Here is a 20,973-nt window from a genome sequence, read left to right as displayed (position 1 = left end):
CCGGCTGTATCCTGCGCCCAAGTCTCCCGCGCCGATTCCTCTCATACGCATTCTGCAGAACTACCTGCCAGTACTTAAGATGTTGCCATCTGTAATTAATTCCAGAAAGTAAATCACGGAGAGTGAAGATTTTACAATGTGCAAAAACATAAGCAATTTTATTAATTGTTATTTTCCTTATAGTTCTTTAATTGTTCCCATTCCTAGCTGCCTAAACATTTATAACAGTTAGAAAATTTGCATCTCAGTCCTGAAAGGGGAAGGTCAATGACATGCAAATAATTCTGCATTACCTTATAATTATTTGCATCCCACTGACCATCCCTAGTCCTGAAATAAACCTGAGTGATATAAAGTGAGCACAAGAGGATAATGGTCAATGAGATGCTAATTATTCTAAGTTTATGCAGCTTGGAGATGGCTCAATCCAATGCACCAGTTGCTGCATTTAAAGTGAAACTTTTAAGAAAGGATTTAACTTCATCCCCGTCAGTAGCTGATACCCCCTTTCCCATGTGAAATATTTTCCTTTCCTCGAATAGATCTTCGCGGGTCTGTAAGGCTTATATTGAGGTGAAACCCTGCCCACAGTGTGATGTCATGACCATGGTCCTGACAGTTTGCTGTCTGTGAACCTCATTGCATTGTGGGAAATAACAGATTTTTCAAACTGCCAAGAAAGCAGTATCTCCCTCTGTGCATAGAACTTTCAGTAATGAACATTCCGTACAGACCACCTGGCAGGACTAATGATGTCACCACCAGTGATAAATTCCAGAATGTAGGCAGAGGAAAGACTTTACAATGGGCAAACACTGACTAAATAATTTATAAGTGAATATTCTAAAAAAAATAAGCAATTTTGTTATTTTTGCTACAGTTCCTCTTAACACATATCCCAAACAAATTTAGAGTCAAGTACAAAAGTTGCAGCATTACTGGTATTTCTTTCAATCTAGTGGCACACTAGGCAGAATTGCTAGCACTGCTGAAAACAGTAGCGTTTTTTAACATAATGAAAATCGATGGCATGAAAAACGCACATGTGCATTTTACAATGTACGTTTTTCAAAGTGTACAACTTGCCGCATATTTCTCAAAAGCATGTAAAACACACACAATGTTTTTCAATGTCGATGCAGAGGACTGCGTTTTTATTAAATAAATATGATACTGTATTTTCTTTGCAAATGCATAAAAAAAACACACACCCACAAATTAGACGCACAATGCAGAAAACTCCGGGTTTTCCGCTGTGCCTAGTGTTCTCTTAGCCTTCCCTACAAACACAGATTCAGTTAATGTGTCTACTGTGTTTTTTCTCACCTTATCTACAAAATAACTTTAGAGCAGTTTTCCACTACAAATTGTAATCATGATTTTGAAATGTTCATTGCGATTTTACATAGCAATTTTCACTGGATGCTAGGAACACAAGAAGAAAATGCAGCATGCAGGGCTTTTGCGATCAGGCAAAAATCACATTGCACTTGTATAAAAGGGTTTTTGTGATTTTCATTATTTTGTTGATATCCTACTTGCATTTTGCTCTTGAAAAAATTGGGTGTAGTGAAAAAACGGCTCTTGATTTGGAATAAAATATTTTCATTACTCAGTGCAGTAAGGTTAGATTTATATACATATTTGTAAACTAATATTTTCCCTTATTGAAGCAGACCTAAACCCTTATATAAAAAAAAAGAAAAATGAAAGGACACTTGAGCTACAGCCTAACCACTCCGTTTATTTTATTTTTTTTAAGTACCCTGCAAGCTCATGGTGAACTACAACTCCTAGGAGTGTGTAAGGGGCTGAAAGAGACCAAAAAGCTCTCTTACTAAGGTGCTATTTAAAACTCGCGGTTTCCTTTTTTTTTTTTTTCCTTTTAATAAATACTGTGCTACTAAAATACTGTACACCTGAGTACAGCCACACCAGGGGGAGTAAGGTATTTTAGCATTTCACTGGCACGTAGTTTAGGTCTGCTTTAAACCAGAGCTGTGTGAAAGAGTCAGTGGCATTGCTGAACACATCAGATGTCAATGATGACAAACACTTCAGGCTTCTCATCTTCACAGATCTGCATGGCAGAGTATGTAATGGCTTTTACCTCTGTGCCCTGTCAAAAGAGCAAGATACAGAATGTGAACGCAGGTTGGGTTTTAATTCAAATACATAATTTGTATTTTTCTTAAAACAAATTGCATTTACTGGATAATTTCCACCGTATTTTCCATAAATTATCAATAGCCTGTGCACGTTTCCATAATTTGAAGTGCTACTGTCTGGAATTAAATAGATTTAAAAGGACACTTGAAGTAAAAGGTAGATTTGCTTTTAAACAATACCAGTTGCCTGGCTGTCCTGCTGATCTCTTTGGCTTCAGTATTGTCTGAATTACACACCTGAAACAAGCATGCAGGTAATCCATTCAGACTACCTCATCTGCTTGCTTGTTCAAGATCTATGGCTACAATTATTAGAGGCAGAGGATCCGCAAGGCATCCAGGCAACGTGCATTGTTTAAAACTAATTAAGTCAGCCTCCATATCCCTCACTTCAGGGTCCCTTTAAGGCCTCTTGCACACTACATGCGATTCTGATTTTTTTACATGTCCGATTTTTGATTCAGAAAAAAAACAAAAAAAACAACAACCCAGTATGCAGTACGTTTTTAATTGGAATCAAAAATCGGATCAGAAAAAAAAAAAAAAAAAGGAATCGCATGTAGTGTGCAAGAGGCCTAAGTGAGAGTTTCTGTACAGATAAATATATATCAGATCATAGTAATAGTACCAAACAACGCTCATTTAAATCAGTTCACACATTCTCTTGAAATCAGGGGAGTATTCCTCGAGTATTTGCTGTGCTTGCAATACAGTGATTTTCAATGAGGCAATTGTCAAAAGGTAATATAGTAAAATCCTTCTTAAGGGCTCTTACACAGTGGGACGTTGCATTGCAGGGGAAGTTAAGGTGGCAAAACGTGCCCCTAACGCAACGCATGGTGGTGATGGTGGGTGGACGCTACATAGAGCCGCGTTATGAGTCTCTTGGTGCGCCGTTTTCGTTCTATACTGATAGAACAAAAATGCCGCATGCGTCAAATAAAAAAAAAATAAAAATACATTACTGCGCATGTGTAAACAGTCTAACGCGGCAAAATAAGAGTATAACGCACAGCATGCTGCACTTTCATTTAGCGTGCAGCGTTATACTCTAACGCAACGTGGGCACTGTGAACAGCCCATCGATTTGTCATTGCTGTGAGTTGGTCTGCGTTACAGGCTGCTGTAACGTCAGACCACAACGTCCAACTGTGAAAGCAGCCTAAACCTTCTGCATTATATGAACAGAGTATGGGCCAGTGCACACCAAAAAGCGCTAGCGTAATCGCAAAAGCTCAGCACTTTTTGAAGTGATTTTTGTAAGTGATTCTAGGCATGCGCTTAGTGATTTTTGGAGCGTTTTTGTGTAGTGTTTTTATTTATTTTTTTGTTACAGTAGAGCTGTTACTGAACAGTTTCTGTACCAAAAACGCTTGGAAAATCGCTCTGATCTAGGGTTTTTCAGAGCGATCTTCCACTTTCCTATACTTATCATTGAGGCTGAATCACCTCATGAATCAGCAGAAATGCTGCAGGACCCGTTTTTGCGTTTGGGAGAAAATCACATAGCTCTGGTGTGAACCATCCCATTCAAAAACATTAGCCAAGCGCTTTTCAAACCGCTGGCGTTTTTAAAAGCGCTCAGAAGTGCTCTTTGTGTGCACTAGCCCTATCATAGTATGAATGAAACCACTATTAGGGCTATAAAAATAAATCATTAACCTTCAAAAATTGCCAATTTCCATGATCCTTTATGGAGTTATTCTGCGGTCTATAGATGTAGATGACAAACAGAATGAAAGATAAAACCGCTTTGCTGTACCAGTAATTGACATACATGGGCAGAGTTGAGAGTTTGTTTCACTGATGCTAATATCTGTAGTGGGTAGCACTGGCAGCATATGATACATTCAGTAGCCATTATTTTATGGGTCAGTTATTACCTTAAAGAGAAACTCCAACCAAGAATTGAACTTTATCCCAATCAGTAGCTGCTAGCTCCTGGGCCCCTCTGTGCTGTTTCTGCCACTCCCTGCTGCAATCCTGGTTTGTAATTGCCAGTTTTAGGCAGTTTTTACAAACAAAAGACATGGCTGCTAACTAGCTTGTGATAGGCTGAGAGGAGCTCAGTCTGTGACTCACACAGAGCTGCAGGGTGTGTATAACTTCTATCCTATCACAAGCAGAGCAGCACATTCCTGCCTGAGCCCGACAAAGCCGTCAGGGGAAAGAAGATGAGATTAAATAATAGAGATAATACAGCCACTGTGCAACTAGGAAAGGCTGCAGTAAGACAGACCACATTGGAACAGGTATAGGAACTAGAGAAGTTGATTAATTAATTTATTTAATTATTATAAATAGAAACAAAATTAAATTTACTCTAGCTGTATTTAATATATATGAATTTTATTTATCTTTTTTACATATAAAAACTGTTCCATGGTGTGTATATATACATACACAAGTCCCTGAATAATTTTAGCTTTTTTTTTATATTAATTTCCATCTATGCATCATCCACTATATTCAGATCGAATTTTGTAGCTAATAATCTGACAGGCACTCTCAAACCTCACCACTCATGCAATTTGCACATATCAATATCCATTCTGAGAGTTGGTGAATGATTAATTAACCTAATGAATGCAAATATATGTAATCTGCAAATGTTTGTATCTATGCAGTTTCACAATGCAAGTGTTTGTAACATGTTGCCGACGAATCCTCGTTCTCTCTGGCACACTATTGATTTAATACCCTTGCGCTCCTAGCCGAACGTTCACTAAGATTTTATTTTAAATTTGATTCTATGTATCTAATCATGTATTTGAGCTAATGTTGCTCTCCATCAGGGGGGCAGCAGGGATTCCCCGGCCACGCCCCCCATCCATCCTCTCCCATCGAGAATATAAATTTTAGCCATCCTCGCCGTCGCGTCACCTGACGAAGGCGTGGTTAAACGCCGAAACGCGTCGTGACGTCAGACTCACCGCAGCTCTGGCCAAGCGTAAGAGAGGAGGGAGGACTTGCCGGCAGGCCCCTGATGCGCCTTTTAAACCGCTGCAACACTGTAAGTCCCTTTAAAGAGGAGCTGTCAGCCATAGTATCTCAGAAAAAAAAGTATATAAATATATAAATACTTGCTCTACTTACATAACATATGTATTGCACTGTCCACTTTTTGATTTTAGTGTTTTTTCTATAGTGAAAAAAGAGAAAATCCTTCTTAGGATTCTCCATTTTAACTGTGTCTACTGAGGCACCACTTACCCTAGGTTAAATGCCAAGCAATTACCTATACTAGATTAAGGGACCTTTTCCATTGACTAGCGATGCAGATGAGGCTACCTCGCCGCATCGCATCACTTCCGCTGCCATTTGCGTCACTTCTGCATCGGCAGATGCGGAAGTGTTTGGTGGGGACGGAGGGCGGATGCGGCTGTGCGAGAAACTACAGCATGCTGCAGATTCTCAGATTGCTCCACACACAATGGAAAATGTTCCATTGCCGTGCATTGGTTTCAGGTCACCCGCGGCACATGTAATGGAAAAGGGTCCTAACAAGGCTCCTAACAATGCACTTCCTAGATCAATATCTGCTTCCTCAGCAAAGATCCAATTACAAAACTGGAGCATTTAACTGGCTATAAAAACTCTGTCAATCATGTTCTAGAGGGAGTAATAAACTCACACTTAGGCTATCATTCATGAACAGGCTGTCGGTAAAGAGAATCAGTGCGGGAAAACACAGCTGGCGGATTTTTAGACTTCTGGGTGGGCATTCATAAAGATGTATCCGTGTGCGGAAGCAGTGCGGAGATTCCCCGAGCTAAGCTGGCGGTAGACAGGCGGTAGGCTTGCAGAGACACGGAAGCTGCCGAGTTGATACATTTCTCCGTGTTCTGCTCTGCTGCAGCTGCCTGGGAGGTCTGTGTGTCTCCATTCATTTACATTGATATCGCCACATCAGAGGGAGCGGAACTACCCGACCTCACACCGCTTGCGGTGATCTTTATGAATGAACATTTTGCTACATTTGTACCGATAATCACCGCACAAGGCGGTGATTTATCACTCTGCTCGGTAGTGTCATTTTTCCATGTGGAAAGAGGCTTTATGAATGCTGACTTTGCCGAGTGGTAGGTAAAGTCAGCGGTTTTAAGCATTTCCGCATGCGGAAATGCTTTATGAATGATAGCCTTAGTGCCAGTTTCCACTACACGTGGATTCTGGATGCAGAAAAACTGACTCCAATGAATGCCTATGGGCCTGTTTTAAGACTAAAGGCTCATACACACATCAGACCATAGTCTTTGGAAAATGAAAGATCACAGACCAATTTTACCCCCTACCATGTATTATGAGAGCCATACCTACACAGTCTATTCTATGGAGCTGAACTCCCCATCAGACAGAAATCTCTGCAAGATGCTGCACACAAAGATGCTGTAGACATTCAAAAGATCAATATCTGCAAAAGCTCTGTTCCTCCAAAAGATCCGTTCCTGCAAAATGCATTCATAGTCTATGATATCTGCAGATCATCATACACACCTTGTTTAGCAGACATTCATCTGCAGATCAGATCCACCAGGATGGATTTTCAGATCTGCAGATGATTGTCTGATCTGCAGATGAATGTCAGTTAAACAAGGTGTGTATGATGATCTGCAGATCTCATAGACTATGAATGCAATTTGCAGGAACGGATCTTTGGCAGGAACAGATCTTTTGCAGATACTGATCTTTTGTGTCTGTACAGCATCTGTGTGTGCAGCATCTTGCAAAGATTTTTTTCAGATGGGGAGATCAGCTCCATAGAAAAGACTGTGTAGGTATGGCTCTCATACTACATAGAAGGGTGGTAAGATTGGTCTGTGATCTTTCATTTTCAAAAGACTATGGTCTGATGTGTGTATGTGGCCTAAGTGTAAAAGTGTCAGAAGATCTAATATAATTGGACTTTATTTATTAAAGAGACTCTGAAGTCTGCAGAAAATGAGGTTTTTATTTTAAAAACCTCATTAACATTATTGTCCCTCTTAAAATGCTGCAGAACCGCGGCTGAAAACCCCCTCAATCACCCCAAACTCACCCCTTACTCGGCAGGCTAAATCCACGACTTTCTTGGTCATGGATTTTACTGCCGCCTCTATGTGCGTAAATCAGCGCATATCTCTGCCTCTCCCCTGCCCCTCTCAGTGAAGGTAGACTGAGAGGGGCGGGGGAGAGGCGGCGATCCGGACTGATTGACGCGCATATAGGCAGAGCTGCGCTGCCTCTATGCGGAAGGAGCCTGCTTAACAGACTGCAGGAGTACTGTGGCATCAGTGGATCAGTCCTCCAGTGGTTCAGATCATTCCTGACTGACAGAACACAGAGAGTATCCCTAGGACCTATAATGTCCAAACCTGCACCTCTACAATTCGGAGTGCCACAAGGATCAATCCTATCCCCTCTGCTGTTTGCAATCTACATGTTGCCACTCGGTACACTTATCCAACGACATGGCCTGATGTACCACTGCTACGCCGATGACACACAGCTATACCTGTCCTTCAAACCTGGTGGAACAGACCCTACCCCAAAAATAAACTCTTGCTTAGCTGAGCTTCAGGCATGGATGAATGATAACTGGTTGAAACTGAATGCTGACAAAACTGAGGTCCTGTTTTTCCAAAGCCAGTGCTCGCCATCAAAACAGCTCTATCCTAAAGCAACACCAATCAGGATTGGGAATTCAGACATAAACAGCTCCAACCTTGTGCGCAGCCTTGGCGTACTAATCGATGGGGAATTGAGTTTCAGAAACCAAATTTCATCTGTAGTTAAATCCTCCTTCTTTCATCTGAAGAACATTGCAAAGATTAAACATCTGATTCCCCCAGAGGATCTTCCAACCCTAGTCCACGCCTTCATCACATCACGGCTGGACTACTGCAATGCCCTTTATGCTGGCCTCCCCAAAAAGAACCTGCGTCGCCTGCAATTAGTGCAGAATGCTGCTGCCAGATTGCTAACAAACCAGCCTCGCTACTGTCACATTACACCGATCCTTCGCTCACTGCACTGGCTACCAGTAGAATGGAGAATACTCTTCAAGATTGGACTGCTGACATTCAAATCCCTGCACAATCTGGGCCCTGGATACATGAAGGACTTGCTGAAGCTGCACCACACCTCTCACAACCTCAGATCAGCAAGTTCTATAAACTTGGTCACTCCCAGAGTGCACCTCAAAAAATCTGGAGACAGAGCCTTCTGTCATGCTGCCCCTACTCTTTGGAACTCCCTACCACACCCAGTAAAGACAGCACCATCCCTGGAGCTATTCAAATCCAGACTAAAAAGCCACCTGTTTAGCCTGGCATTTCCAGATTTATAAAATTCTTCCTCTGTACCACGATGGTCGGAGCCATGCTTATGCGCTTTGAGTCCCACGGGAGAAAAGCGCTTTACAAATGTTATTTGTTGTTGTTGTTGTTGTTGATGTACCCCCGTGAGTTTGGGGTGATTGAGTGGGTTTTCAGCCGCGGTTCTGCTGCGTTTTAGGAGAAGCAATAATGTTAATGAGGTTTTTAAAATAAAAACCTCATTTTCGGGAGACTTCAGAGTCTCTTTAAGAGCAGACAGTGTAAAAGTGAATACCATGCCCCTGCTTTGGGTAATGATATAATAGAGCCACTGCCAAGAGGAAAGCATGTAAACTTAATGCAGAGAGTGTACATGGCCAAAAGCTGAACTTTGGACCCTAGTGATGCAAGGCAAAAGTGACAATTATGCCACTGTACTAGGGAATCCGCAGTGGTAGAAAAATTACAGTCGTACATGAACTGGGACAGGCAGGGAGAACTAATAGTAGAAACTTACATTTTGGCTTGGTGTAAAACTTCGATTTCAATCAAGATTATTCTTGATCTCCATCTCAAATAATCTCGATCATGTAGCCCTAGCATTACAATGCACAAAAAGTATTTTTCTGAAAGCAAAATACATACCGTATATTCATTATGTATTAGTATTTTCACTTCAAAGGTGAGGTGTCTATTTGCAGTGGTGGTTCTTTAGTGCTGCTTTATTTACAATTTTACAAGACTATCAAGCAATTTGTATTACAGATTTCGTTTACATTGGAATAGGATGCTTACCTGAGGATGTTTGGCTAAACTAAATTCCTCCCCCCACCTGTAAAACATATAGTAAAATTAATATTTACAAAACCCAATGGACTTTATTAACAAAACTTCTCATAAAGGACTTATTTATCACCTATTTGATGAAAATAACCTTTCAGCACATTTACAAGCAAAATAATCACTCAAAGTAAGTTGTTCCTACTTAACTTAATTTCAATATTACTCTAATTATCTTAATTATATTATATTTTTGCTCTTTGGGAGCTTAAAAATAGAACATAGATAAGGTGAAAACTAGTGAAAAAGCTTTGTGAATCATGCCCATTGCCATTTAAATAAAATTTAAAAAAATAAAATACGATTCTTCAAAGCTCATAGTAAGGAAAGGAATTAGTAACTTTTGGGGGTTTCTACTGCCGTCAGTGGATAAGGTTTGCCTTTACTTCATGTCCCTGGGGCTTCCATGCTCTACATCGAAAACTGGCAGTCCTGGGACAGGAAACAAGACACAGCTGGAGGAACTTGTTCTTGCCTACTCTAACAAAGCATTTGAAGTCAGCCCAAATTACAGTCTGACATACCTTACAATAAAATTGTGTTTTAGTGTATTTCAGAAGAATAGTGTGGCACTTCCCCTTTAAAAGTTATAGTCCAGTTTGTGAGAAAGTCATAACTGGTGGCTAAATATCATGCAACAGGCTGCACTCATTCCCACTGCTTGCATACATTGGATGTGTGCTCCGCTGACAATACATATGAAGGAAGCAAGGCAATCTGGTATCAAGGAGAAAAGAGAGCGTGCATCTTCCATCCAAACCATTCGGTTTATTGCAAGTAAACATCAACAATTGTGGTAAAGTGAATGATACAATCCATATATATCTACCTTGATTGTAGTTTCTTGTGCAGGCTGATTACATTTGGAGGTGGGAGTGAGAGACGTGACAAACGTGGGCCTAACGACAGCCGTTTCGCGTCCTACTGGACGCTTGGTCACACCGTAGTGGAATGCAGCGTGACCAAGTGTCCTGTAGGACGCGAAACGGCCGTCGCTAGGCCCACGTTTGTCCCTCACTCACAATTGTTGATGTTTACTTGCAATAAACTGAATGGAAGATGCATGCTCTCTATTCTCCTTGATACAATAAAATCATGTTTCCCTACTTTGTATTTCCCATATAATAATCTTACTTGCTTTTGTCCCAAAGTAATGTAACCTGTGCAGAAATCACAAGCGATCGTGCAATGTGTGCTGCAGAGTGTGCTGAGAGATAGTATGATTGTGTTCATAATACTGGTAGTATCTTTACTGACAAGTTTGAGTCCTCAATTCCTTAATGTTCTTAGAGCTGTGACTTAGAGATAGGAGGTCTCAACAATGAATCCCAATCCAAAACCTGTCAACCATAAAATATATTTTTGCAACATTTCCTTGAAGACAGTAGGGCTTTTCTTTAATACTTTCCTTGAGAACTTCTTTAGGGCAATATTACCACTATAACATGGTAGGGGTCCTTGAGTCCTGGAAAAGCTTGCCTTTATAGAACAACATGCCATTAAACCACCACGGGCCACATGCAATTCACTTTTCCTCCTTAGTTTTCTCCAAGTTGACATTTTTAAAATTGCCAATAAAATGCCTTTTAAGCCACCAGAAAGCAAGAAAATGTTCATAATAATTTTGATAGTACTTTTTCAACTTCTTTTGGGTACTTTTTTAGTTGAAAAGTGCTGGAAAGTTATTTTAAATTGAAAATTAAAAATTATCTCCTAGGAGAAAACTCAGATGAAAAAGTGAATTGCATATGGCCCCAAATGTTCTGTGTACACTCTTGTGGAAATCTTACCCGATAGAACGGATTTTAAAATTCATGCGATCTATGTGAAGGACCTTCACTTCCTAAATAAGGACAAAAATCGTTAATAATCAAGATAATCTACATCCCATTAGGAGTTTTACAATATGAAAAAATATCTCACCCGTGGAATGAAGTACTGGTCAGCACTAAATTTATATAGCCAGTCATCCAGAAAGTTGTATAGGAGTGAAAGCATATCATTCCCTAAGAAAGAATGCAGGGTTAAATAGGTCATAAATAAAATGTGTGTGCATGTATGTCCGGCTGCCTGCTCACCTTCAATTTCCACCTCCACAGTGTCTATAGGTTCAACGGTTTCTATATCAGTCATGTAGCCAAACATTGCCATGGCACATTGCTCAAAGGCTTCTTCCAAAGTATCTCCCCATGCGTGGAGCCTGCATCAAACAATCATCTCTTGGTCAACCATACAATGTCATTTCTGGGCTAAGGCAATTTTTCCTGTACATTTCCATGAACTCCAGAAAAAATGACAAGGCTGATAACCTTGAATATTATTCTTAAATAGCAATTCCTGGAACTGGGCTTCAGAATCCATCTTGTTTAAAATAAAACTTCATAATTGATACCAGAGATAGATTAAGCTAAAATGGGCCCTACACAAGCAACAAAAGTGGGCTTACCCTCGATGGCCTTCTGGCTTTTTTGGTAAGATTTGTTGGGGGCTAACGTAAACCAGGCCCCTAGAATATTACCAGGCCCTAGGAACCTGCTTAAGTTGCCTTGTGGATGATCAGGCTCTGCTTGGCACCAAAATATAGTGGCAATTAAGAGTAGGGGGAACAGGCTCCAATTGTTATGCCAGACTGTTATGGTATCTTATATACAAAGAGCAACCAAAATAAACAAATAAATGACAACGGACATATAAAAATATGAACTGAAAGAAGGGGAAAAAAGAGCAGACCATAATTTGTTAATTTCTTGACGCTAGGGGGAAGGCAACCCTGAGAGTATTCTGTAGTGGACACATCAGCAAGAAGATAATGTAACACCTTCATTACTCCTGCTAACTGAGCTATAATATCACAGGGTGCTTGTCTTCAGTAGGCTCTGCGTGGCTGAAGAAAGCTCTAAATATCCTGGTGTTTCAAGCTACTTAAAGAGGACTCAATAAGTCCTTGTTCACATTACAAATCGCTAGTGCAAGTGCAATCACAAGCGCTGAGTGATGTTCCCTGCTTTTGTGGAGCAATGATTTTTTACACTTCCTGACGTCACTCGGGAAGTGAAATCTTTGACCCGCAAATGAATAAATTCAATGTATTTACTCATAACAGCAGGGCTGTGGAGTCGGTACAAGAAATTCTGACTCCAACTCCGACTCCTCAGTTTATGAAATCACGACTCCGGGTACCCAAAATGGCTCCGACTCCGACTCCTTAGTCTAATACTTAACAGGGATGTGGATTTTGTACAAAAATCATCCGACTTCGACTCCTCAGTTTATGAAATCAACGACTCCGGGTGCCCAAAATTGCCTCGACTCCAACTCCACAGCCCTGCATAAAAGCGCTCGAGAAATCGCAACTCAAAGCACTTTTTTCAAGCTCTTCGCGATTTTCTTATACTTTCTATTGAATCCCAAACGCTAGAAAAAAATGCAGGAGCCACGTTTGCGATTCAATAGAAAGCGCATCGCTCATGTGAGAACGCTCACATTGATCATCATTGCACTAGTGCTTTTAAGACTATTTTTAAAATCGCCAGTGCTTACAAAAAAAAAAAAAAGAGAAAAATCGCTCTTAAGTGTGAACAAGCCTTTACTGGACCCAGCAGGGGAATGGCAGCTGAGTTTATTTTTACACACTAAAAACTGGAAGCCCTTACTGAAGATTGTTATGTATTCCCTTAACACGCAACATTTAACAACAAATAAAACTTAAAATGATAACAAGGATGTATAGTGAAGGAGAAGAATATACATACTGAACATCTGCAGTGTGATCCAAATCTAAAAAATAAAAATGAATATGACACTTAGTTATAGTAAAAATTCTTAGTACTGTACACCAGACTGCATACGCATGAAACCTCATCCGGTCAGTAAGTTAAATTCCCTGCTAAAGGTGGCCACACACAATACAATAAAATTATCCAATTTTACAGCAATTCGATAAAATAAAAAAAAAAAAATTAAAAAAAAAAAAAGAGATCGGATTTCCCCCCAAAAAATCTAAAGTTTTTTTTTTATTCGAGCAAGAAATCCAATCACATTTCCCATTTTTATTCGGCAAAAGTTGATTGGGAATGGTGGATTTTTCTGATCAATTTTTATGAAAATTGAATGGTGTGTGGTAGATTGTCAATTTATTATTATATACACCCAAGCAATTTTCTCAGAGTTTCCAATCATTTGTATCATAACTGAGGAAAAATGTAACGTGTGTGGTACATCAGTCAGATTTTTGAAATGTTACAATCAGTCAGAAAAAGTGATTGAACAGATATTTAAAAAATTGTATGATGTGTAGCCATTCTTACATAGCACCAGCATGATGCACGTCTACTCTATGGTTAGCTCCACATGAGATTTGCCTGCTGTTACATAGGGATGTGTTAGCCCAACTTCAAAGAAACAGAGATGAATATGGAGGCTGCATTTTCAAAATTCCCATTTAAAAACTCCAGTTGTCTGGCCGTCACATTGATCTTTTGGTATCAATTGCTTTTGAGTCACACAGCTGCAATAATTATGCAGCAAGTGAGAGCAGAAGACCCAATCAGTACAGTCCTTCAATTTACATTTCCACATTGTAGAGAGGCTTCAAACTTCTGAATGTGGATAACTCATTGAGACTTTTATCCTATCATAACTACAGCTCAAGAAAGTTAATTTCTCCATGGTTGTATGAAAACCATTAAAATATAATTATGCAGACATACAGTATACCATATCATCAATTACATTTGCAGGACAAAATTAATTCTGGTTCTTTTCCGTTAGCCTTAATTCCTTGCTACCAGTTCTACTGAACGAATTAAACAGAGAAAAACCAGGGCCAGTTCTAGACTGTTTGCTGCCTGAAGCTAACAGTGGAGGATGCACTCAACCCTATCCCACCTCCCCCTCCAGAAATGCCGATATACCGGTGGATATAAATAAATAGGGGTTGCAGAGGTTGCGACTGCACTAGGACCCGTGGATCAGAGGTCTCATTAGGGGGCCCTCCTTAAAAAAAATCTTATTAGCTTGTTTTTGCTTACACTGTACAAGACCATCAAGCTCTAGAGGAGGAGCCACCTGTCCTCCCTGTGCAATACAATGAAAGAGATTCAAAAGCTATCTTATCTCTATATCTATATTCAGCAGGAAAGACTTTCTTTAGGTATATATTTCATAACATAAGTGTGAAATCCCAATACATTTATCATTTCTTATATAGAATTTGTTCCCAATACAAGCATATAAGAGAAAAAATTACCATATTATACCAGAATATTTCCTGATTTACTGCCCCAGATGAATACACAGATTATCATTATATGTTATCTGAAGGTGTGACTCAACTACTGAAGCCAAACCCTGTAAATTCAGGTTACTTTAAAAAGTACACAATTCCCTATAAGGTGTCTACTTCTCCCAAACACGTGCAGTACTGATACACACACTCATATTTCTTGTTGACAGCCGGGTACTTGGCCTTCACAGCTGCCTGCTCCTCTGTGATTGTATAATAACGCTCATCCATTTCTCTGTAGCTCCAGAATTCTCTCCACTGACACACTACTTCCGCGTGTCTAGTCTACAACGCTACCTCCCACATACTGATCGGATATCCGGCCTGTGCCCCGTGCCTGGTTGTTACTTCATGTTCCCGTATGAGACATCACTGTGCTGTGCATTCCTACAGTATTTGTCAGCAGACCCTCTTCTTCGTTGTCAGTCTACTGAGCACAATACTTTCTGCATATGTGTGAACTGTGGATTGGATGCTGATCAAATATTTTATATAAATGTATAATAAACTCATTTAGTGACATACATAAAGCATGGTTGTGCTGCAACAACTGAGCTGACCAGCAGATTCCACAACTCGAAGGGGGACAACAACTGAGCAATAAGCATGAGCACATATGCAGCGACTACTCTTAGCAACCAATCAGATTCCATATCGGTCACTGAGAAATGGAATGAGGAGTCTCATTGGTTGCTTTGCTGTGCTGTCCGGCTCCAGCTGAGCTGCTCTCCCTCCTCCTCCCCTCGTGTACTGTTCTGCCGGTCACTGTATGGTATGCAGCTCTTCATTCCCCATCTTATTCTTGAAATGTCATGGCAACATCAGGCTCCGCCCACTGCCCTGTACACCTAATCCGAAGGGAGAGACGGCCCCCTTCGTGACGCGGAGCTTCTCCATTTGCTGAAGCCATGACTTTCTTGTCACTACGATTGGTCTGGCTTGGCGCGAAGGTGCGCGACTCTGAGACACGGGGGAGGCGGGAAACAATAGCAGGAGGAGCAGGCCGGAACACCGGGGACACCGGGGAGGAGCTGGCCTGAGAAGCGTGACGGTTAGCCGGAGCCCACACACCCAGCCACCGTAACCGGAAGAGACGAGGAAGCCTCTGTCTCAGGGCACTATGGCGGACAAGGAGGGTGAGTGAGTGCAGAAAGTTCAGGGCTCATGTGCGGAGATGCTGGCTGCAGCGGAACTCCCTGCTGTGCTGCCAAGCTCATTCCAACCCTTGTTATTACGAGTTTGGTGAGGTATTCAAGGTGGTACTACTAGGAGGAGGCTGTCAGTATACCGAGATGTTGAATTACTTTATAAGTGCCACATGTCTTCTCCCTTCATACGTTTCATAACTGATAGTGAGCTAGTAATGTATTTTCTTTATTTTCTCTCTCCTGTTGTGCAGCTGCGTTCGATGATGCTGTGGAGGAACGGGTTATCAACGAGGAGTACAAGATCTGGAAGAAGAACACCCCCTTTCTCTATGATTTGGTCATGACACATGCCCTGGAGTGGCCCAGCCTAACAGCACAGTGGCTGCCAGATGTCACCAGGTCAATATACCACTTTTGAAAAGTTTGCATTGATGTTTCAGAAATGTTGTCAAGATTGTATACTTTATATGTATGTTGTGCGACTAGAGGAATATTAAAATTGATCTATTTATTTTGGAACCGCAGTTACTGGAGTAAGCAGACCCTGAAGTGAAAATTCAAATTTTAAATCAAATTGAAAGCTTGTTTCTATATTCTGATAACCCGTGTTTTTCTTTCACTGTATAATGATTGGTGCTAGTATGATTGAGGTGACCCTAAGGGCCCTTTCACGCTAGTGTTTTGTCTAGGTGATTTTACTGCGATCAGCATTTTTTTTTTAAGCACTCTATTGTGATTGCTCCAGAATTATGGAAAAATGCTGCAAGCAACGAGTTTTGTGATTGCTGCTAATCGCGAATTGCCTGCGATCGGTGGCAGTGAGCTCACTGCCATTATGTTTGTATTGTGCTAGTGCTTCTGCGATTAGCTGGAATCACCCGCTAATTGCCCCAAGTGAGAATGAACCCTAATGAGACAGTACATAGGGAAATTTCACTAATCTGATTGGGTGGATAGCACCCTTTTTGACTGCTAAGTTTCAGATAGGTTGTAGTAATAATACACCCACACTATTCCAGCAGTTTGAATCCATTAATTTGTAGGTGTTGCTGTGATTGGAGAACTTTTCCCTATGGACTTACACACTGGCTCACCTCAACCATACTAGCGCCTAGTGACTTGTGAAAGCGTTTTTTTTTTTGAAAGGATTGTCTCTTCTTCTTTTGAGCTTCAGTACCACTTGTATGATCCCACTCAGATATCCCAATACCTTTTAATTTGCTTTATCACCTGTTGTTAAAGGACAACTGTAGTGAGAGGGATATGGAGTCTGCCATATGTTATTTCCTTTTAAGCAACACCAGTTGCCTAGCAGCCCTGCTGATCTGTTTGGCTGCAGTAGTGTTTGAGCAACACCAGAAACAAGCATGCAGCTAATCTTGTCTGATCTGACAATAATGTTAGAAACACCTGATCTGCTGCATGCTTGTTCAGGGTTTATGGCTAAATGTATCAGAGGCAGAGGATCAGCAGGATAGCCAGGTAGCTGGTATTGCTTAAAAGGAAATAAATATGTCCGCCTCCACATCCCTCTCACTACAGTGGTCCTTTAATGTGTTTTCAAGCTGCCTGCTTTCAATCTCTTTATGGAAGTCTGGGATGTACTTTAGCATTATAAACAAAACAATATAATGATAAGCTCTGATCAGCAGGTACTTAAAGGAGTTATCAGGCATTTACTAGTAAAATAAGAACTACTTACCCGGGGCTTCGTCCAGCCCCAAGCTCCCAGCGTGTCCCTCGCTGCAGCTCTCCCCGCAGCCGTTTGCCGCCTCTGCCTCCCGGTCCGCGGTGATGACGCCAGTCCGACCTGTACTGCGCCTGCGCGAGCAGCACTGTCAATCACCGCCATGTGGGCCGGAGCGTACTGTGCCTGCGCAGTAGTTCTGCGCAGTACGCTCCTGTCCACGAGGCGGTGATAGCGCTGCTCGTGCAGGCGCAGTACAGGCCGACCTCATCACTGCGGACCAGGAGGCAGAGGCTGCGAATGGCTGCGGCGAGGGACATGCTGGGAGCTTGGGGCTGGACGAAGCCCCGGGTATGTAGCCCTTATTTTACTAGTAAATGCCTGATGGTTTAAGCAAAATCTGCTTGTCTAACTTTTCAGTAATTCCATAGAGTAATGATTCAATGTGCAGTCTGAATCTAGGGGACTTAAACTATTGCTCAAAAAAGCCATCCATCAAATTAAAGTGTAACTGTCGGGCACAAAATCAAAAATCAATTCTTTATTTTTATCTGGTAAACAAGTAATAGGGATGCTAACCAGGCAATCCAAAATTTAAAATCACTATTACTTTTCTTGTTGATAAATGATCATTCCCCAGTTTATCTGACTCTTATTTGGTAGACAAAAAGGAAGTTGCAGGGCATGCTGAGTTGTCCTTTTTGCTGCTCCATTTCCCCTCAGACTTAACTAATGCAGCCTGATTGGCTGAAGCACCTTCCCCCTCCTGTTTTTCCCTTCCACACCACTGTTCCTCTCTGGCCAATATTTCACATGCTGAGACAGTGCACTTTCTATAGTGAAGGGTGGGCAAATCAGGCAGAGGAGAGTAAGGGAGGAAATTACATCAGAATTGGCTTCAAAATAACCACAGTTAATATGGGAAATGCTAAGGATTCTCTCTTTTTACTGTAGAAAAATCAAAATGTGGACAGTGCAATACATATGTTATGAAGTAGAGCAAGTCTTTATCTACTTATATATGTGGGGGTCTTCTGAGATAGTATGGCTGACAGCTCCTCTTTAAAGTGAACCGAGCATCATTTTTAACACCCAGTGCAGCTCTATAGCAAATTAAAAATGCATTCTATTTGAAGCCAGGAGCTGCTTAGATCACTTTAAAGCACTATTGGGATGGGTTGGAAGATAAAGTGGAAGACAATTTCTCCTGGCACTGGGAGAGTCTTGAAACTGTCTAACTCAGTGGTTCCCAACCTTTTCCGGGCCGGGGAACACTTTCTGACAAATTTTCTCCGCGAAACGGGGGGGTGGCCTAGATGTTTGCGTGACCTAGTGGTCAGTGCCGTGCGCAGCAGGCTATGGGGGGGGGGCTGGGGTGCGGCTGCATAGCTAGCATAGTTGCCCCAGTGTAGGGAGTTTAGTTGCCCCAGTGTAGGGAGTTTAGTTGCCCCAGTGTAGGGAGTTTAGTTGCCCCAGTGTAGGGAGTTTAGTTGCCCCAGTATAGCGCCCCAGTATAGCTAGTATAGTGCCCCAGTATAGCTAGTATAGTGCCCCAGTATAGCTAGTATAGTGCCCCAGTATAGCTAGTATAGTGCCCCAGTATAGCTAGTATAGTGCCCCAGTATAGCCAGTATAGTGCCCCAGTATAGCCAGTATAGTGCCCCAGTATAGCCAGTATAGTGCCCCGGTATAGCCAGTATAGTGCCCCGGTATAGCCAGAATAGTGCCCCGGTATAGCCATTATGGGTAGGTGGTGCCCCCCGCTGTTATTACCTTAACAGCTGCCGCTCTCCCCTCTCCGGCGCGTGTGTTTATTCAAGCAGTGTATCTCCCGGCTGCTCTGTGTGATCCGGCAGGAAGCATGGCAGCGGCTTCCTGTAGCGGCGATATGTATCGCCGTTACTATGGTAACCGAGCCCTGCTTCCTGCGTATCACACACAGAGCAGCCAGGAGATACGCTGCTTGAATAAATACATGCGCTGGAGAGGGGAAAGCGGCCGCTGCTAAGGTAATAACAGCGGTGGCCGCGGGGATGGGCGGGAGGGGGAGAAGAGGACGGCACACCAGGCAACGTCCCGCGCGCGGAACACTGGTTGAAAAACGCTGGTCTAACTGTTCTTGCATTTATTTCTTCATTATGTATCTCTGATGCAAGTCAAATTTTGTCGTTTTTTTTTGTTGTTGTTTTTTTTTAATTAACCACTTATTGATGCATGCTGTATACGTTTAGCTCAGTTTTACCTCAGGGTCATTTAGGTATGGGTACATTTTAAGATGGTTTCAACATTTTCTTTAACTTCTCTCCTTGATATTTCGCTGTTTAAATTGTAATTAGTCTCCACTTCACAAGTTTACGGTCTAGCAGTTACCTTACTCAGATTAGGTTTTTTTTTTCCTGAAATCCAGAGCTCATTCAAATACTGCTGTTTCTATTTGCAACATCTCTAAGATGAGGCCTCTACTACATGCCAAGGCAATCAATCAGTTTCCAATTTGGAATCAGATCATATAGTGATCGATTCCTTCACTACATGTCTTAGAATTAATGACTTACAGACCAGTGGTGTCAGGCCAAGCTCCACTGAACACTGGGTGTTAATAGGTAGCGTACACCACTTGTTTTTTGCTTCTAGATAAAGACTCCGATGCCTTTATTCATACTACAAAAAATGTTAATGTTTTCACAGGCCTGAAGGAAAAGATTTTAGCGTCCACCGGTTGGTTCTTGGAACACACACCTCTGATGAGCAGAATCACCTGGTTATTGCCAGTGTGCAGCTTCCTAATGATGATGCTCAGTTTGATGCTTCTCATTACGATAGTGAAAAGGGAGGTAAGCACATGTTAGACTGGGGTAGTAAACATTATAAATTACAGCAGTAATATACCAAGTAAGAGGATCTAAAGTTTATTAAAAAAAAAGTGTTGTAAGTGGTAAGACTTTTTTCCATGCTGGCAATGTCCGTCTATTACTTTGGCCATACATCATGACTATCTTTTACCATGTGAGCATTTTTATTTCCTCCGTTCAGGTTTGTTTTGAAGGACCACTTTTGAAAGTTATAAAATACATGTGTACACCTGCATATGAGGTACACTTTGTCCTAGAGTAAAATGCACTGTAAATTATTGTTTTACTATGTTGCTGTGACCTGGAGAGAGTTGTATTCGTCTGAGAACTCTTAGGCTGGGAGCACACTAAGCAGAATTGCATTCATTTTTAGGAGTGAACTATTGAAAAACGCATGCAATTCTGTTTAGTGTGCACCCAGCCTTAATGGGAACATGAGACGAGGAGCATCTCAGGTTCCATATTTACCTGGGGCTTCCTTAAAGGAGAACTGTAGTGAGATGTATATGGAGGCTGCCATATTTATTTCCTTTTAAGCAATACCAGTTCCCTGGCAGCCCTGCTGTTCTATTTGGCTGAAAAAGTGTCTGAATCACACCAGAAACAAGCATGCAGCTAATCTTGTCATATCTGTCAAATTTGTCAGAAACACCTGATCTCCTACATGCTTGTTCAGGGTTTATGGCTGAAAGTATTAG

The 20,973-nt window shown here is 41.5% G+C and overlaps 2 protein-coding genes across 5 annotated transcripts in view; one reads left to right on the top strand and one right to left on the bottom strand.

The window, feature by feature from the left end:
- Positions 1-1,123: 1,123 nt before the first annotated feature.
- ZBTB8OS (zinc finger and BTB domain containing 8 opposite strand) lies at positions 1,124-15,402 on the bottom strand. Of its 3 annotated transcripts, XM_068268865.1 has the most exons (8): positions 15,114-15,402; positions 13,057-13,081; positions 11,383-11,504; positions 11,228-11,310; positions 11,095-11,147; positions 9,260-9,296; positions 3,831-3,879; positions 2,034-2,119 (listed from the first exon to the last, which is right to left on the bottom strand). In XM_068268865.1, the coding sequence occupies exons 1-7, from the start codon at positions 15,202-15,204 to the stop codon at positions 3,868-3,870; spliced, it is 423 nt and encodes a 140-aa protein (XP_068124966.1). In that variant the 5' UTR covers positions 15,205-15,402; the 3' UTR covers positions 2,034-2,119; positions 3,831-3,867. The 3 variants fall into 3 exon arrangements, with proteins under 3 accessions (XP_068124964.1, XP_068124965.1, XP_068124966.1); XM_068268863.1 differs by lacking the exon at positions 3,831-3,879 and having other exon boundaries at positions 1,124-2,119; positions 15,114-15,397; XM_068268864.1 differs by lacking the exons at positions 3,831-3,879; positions 15,114-15,402 and adding an exon at positions 14,738-15,081 and having other exon boundaries at positions 1,124-2,119.
- RBBP4 (RB binding protein 4, chromatin remodeling factor) overlaps positions 15,400-20,973 on the top strand; it is a 36,385-nt gene continuing 30,811 nt past the window's right edge. Inside the window, exons 1-3 of one of the 2 annotated variants that reach the window (XM_068268858.1) lie at positions 15,400-15,724; positions 15,988-16,135; positions 20,112-20,257. In XM_068268858.1, the coding sequence (XP_068124959.1) occupies positions 15,709-15,724; positions 15,988-16,135; positions 20,112-20,257 (310 nt within the window). In that variant the 5' untranslated portion in view covers positions 15,400-15,708. The remainder of the gene's footprint in view (positions 15,725-15,987; positions 16,136-20,111; positions 20,258-20,973) is intronic. The other variant, XM_068268859.1, reaches the window with a different exon arrangement.

The sequence above is a fragment of the Hyperolius riggenbachi genome, chromosome 2, assembly GCF_040937935.1.
Source record: "Hyperolius riggenbachi isolate aHypRig1 chromosome 2, aHypRig1.pri, whole genome shotgun sequence".
In the NCBI taxonomy this organism is placed as follows: Eukaryota; Metazoa; Chordata; class Amphibia; order Anura; family Hyperoliidae; genus Hyperolius; species Hyperolius riggenbachi.
Note: the sequence above shows the minus strand (reverse complement) of the source record. Positions and strands in the feature narration are given on the sequence as shown.

What these genes read in the sequence shown, in the direction of transcription:
- ZBTB8OS (XM_068268863.1), bottom strand. Translation starts at nt 15,204, where the DNA reads ATGTGCTCATGCTTATTGCTCAGTTGTTGTCCCCCTTCGAGTTGTGGA. An exon ending in GATCACACTGCAGATGTTCA is followed by an intron (nt 11,505 to 13,056) that starts GTATGTATATTC and finishes TGTTTGATGCAG; the next exon opens with GCTCCACGCATGGGGAGATA. An exon ending in TTTAAAATCCGTTCTATCGG is followed by an intron (nt 9,297 to 11,094) that starts GTAAGATTTCCA and finishes TATGTTTTACAG; the next exon opens with GTGGGGGGAGGAATTTAGTT.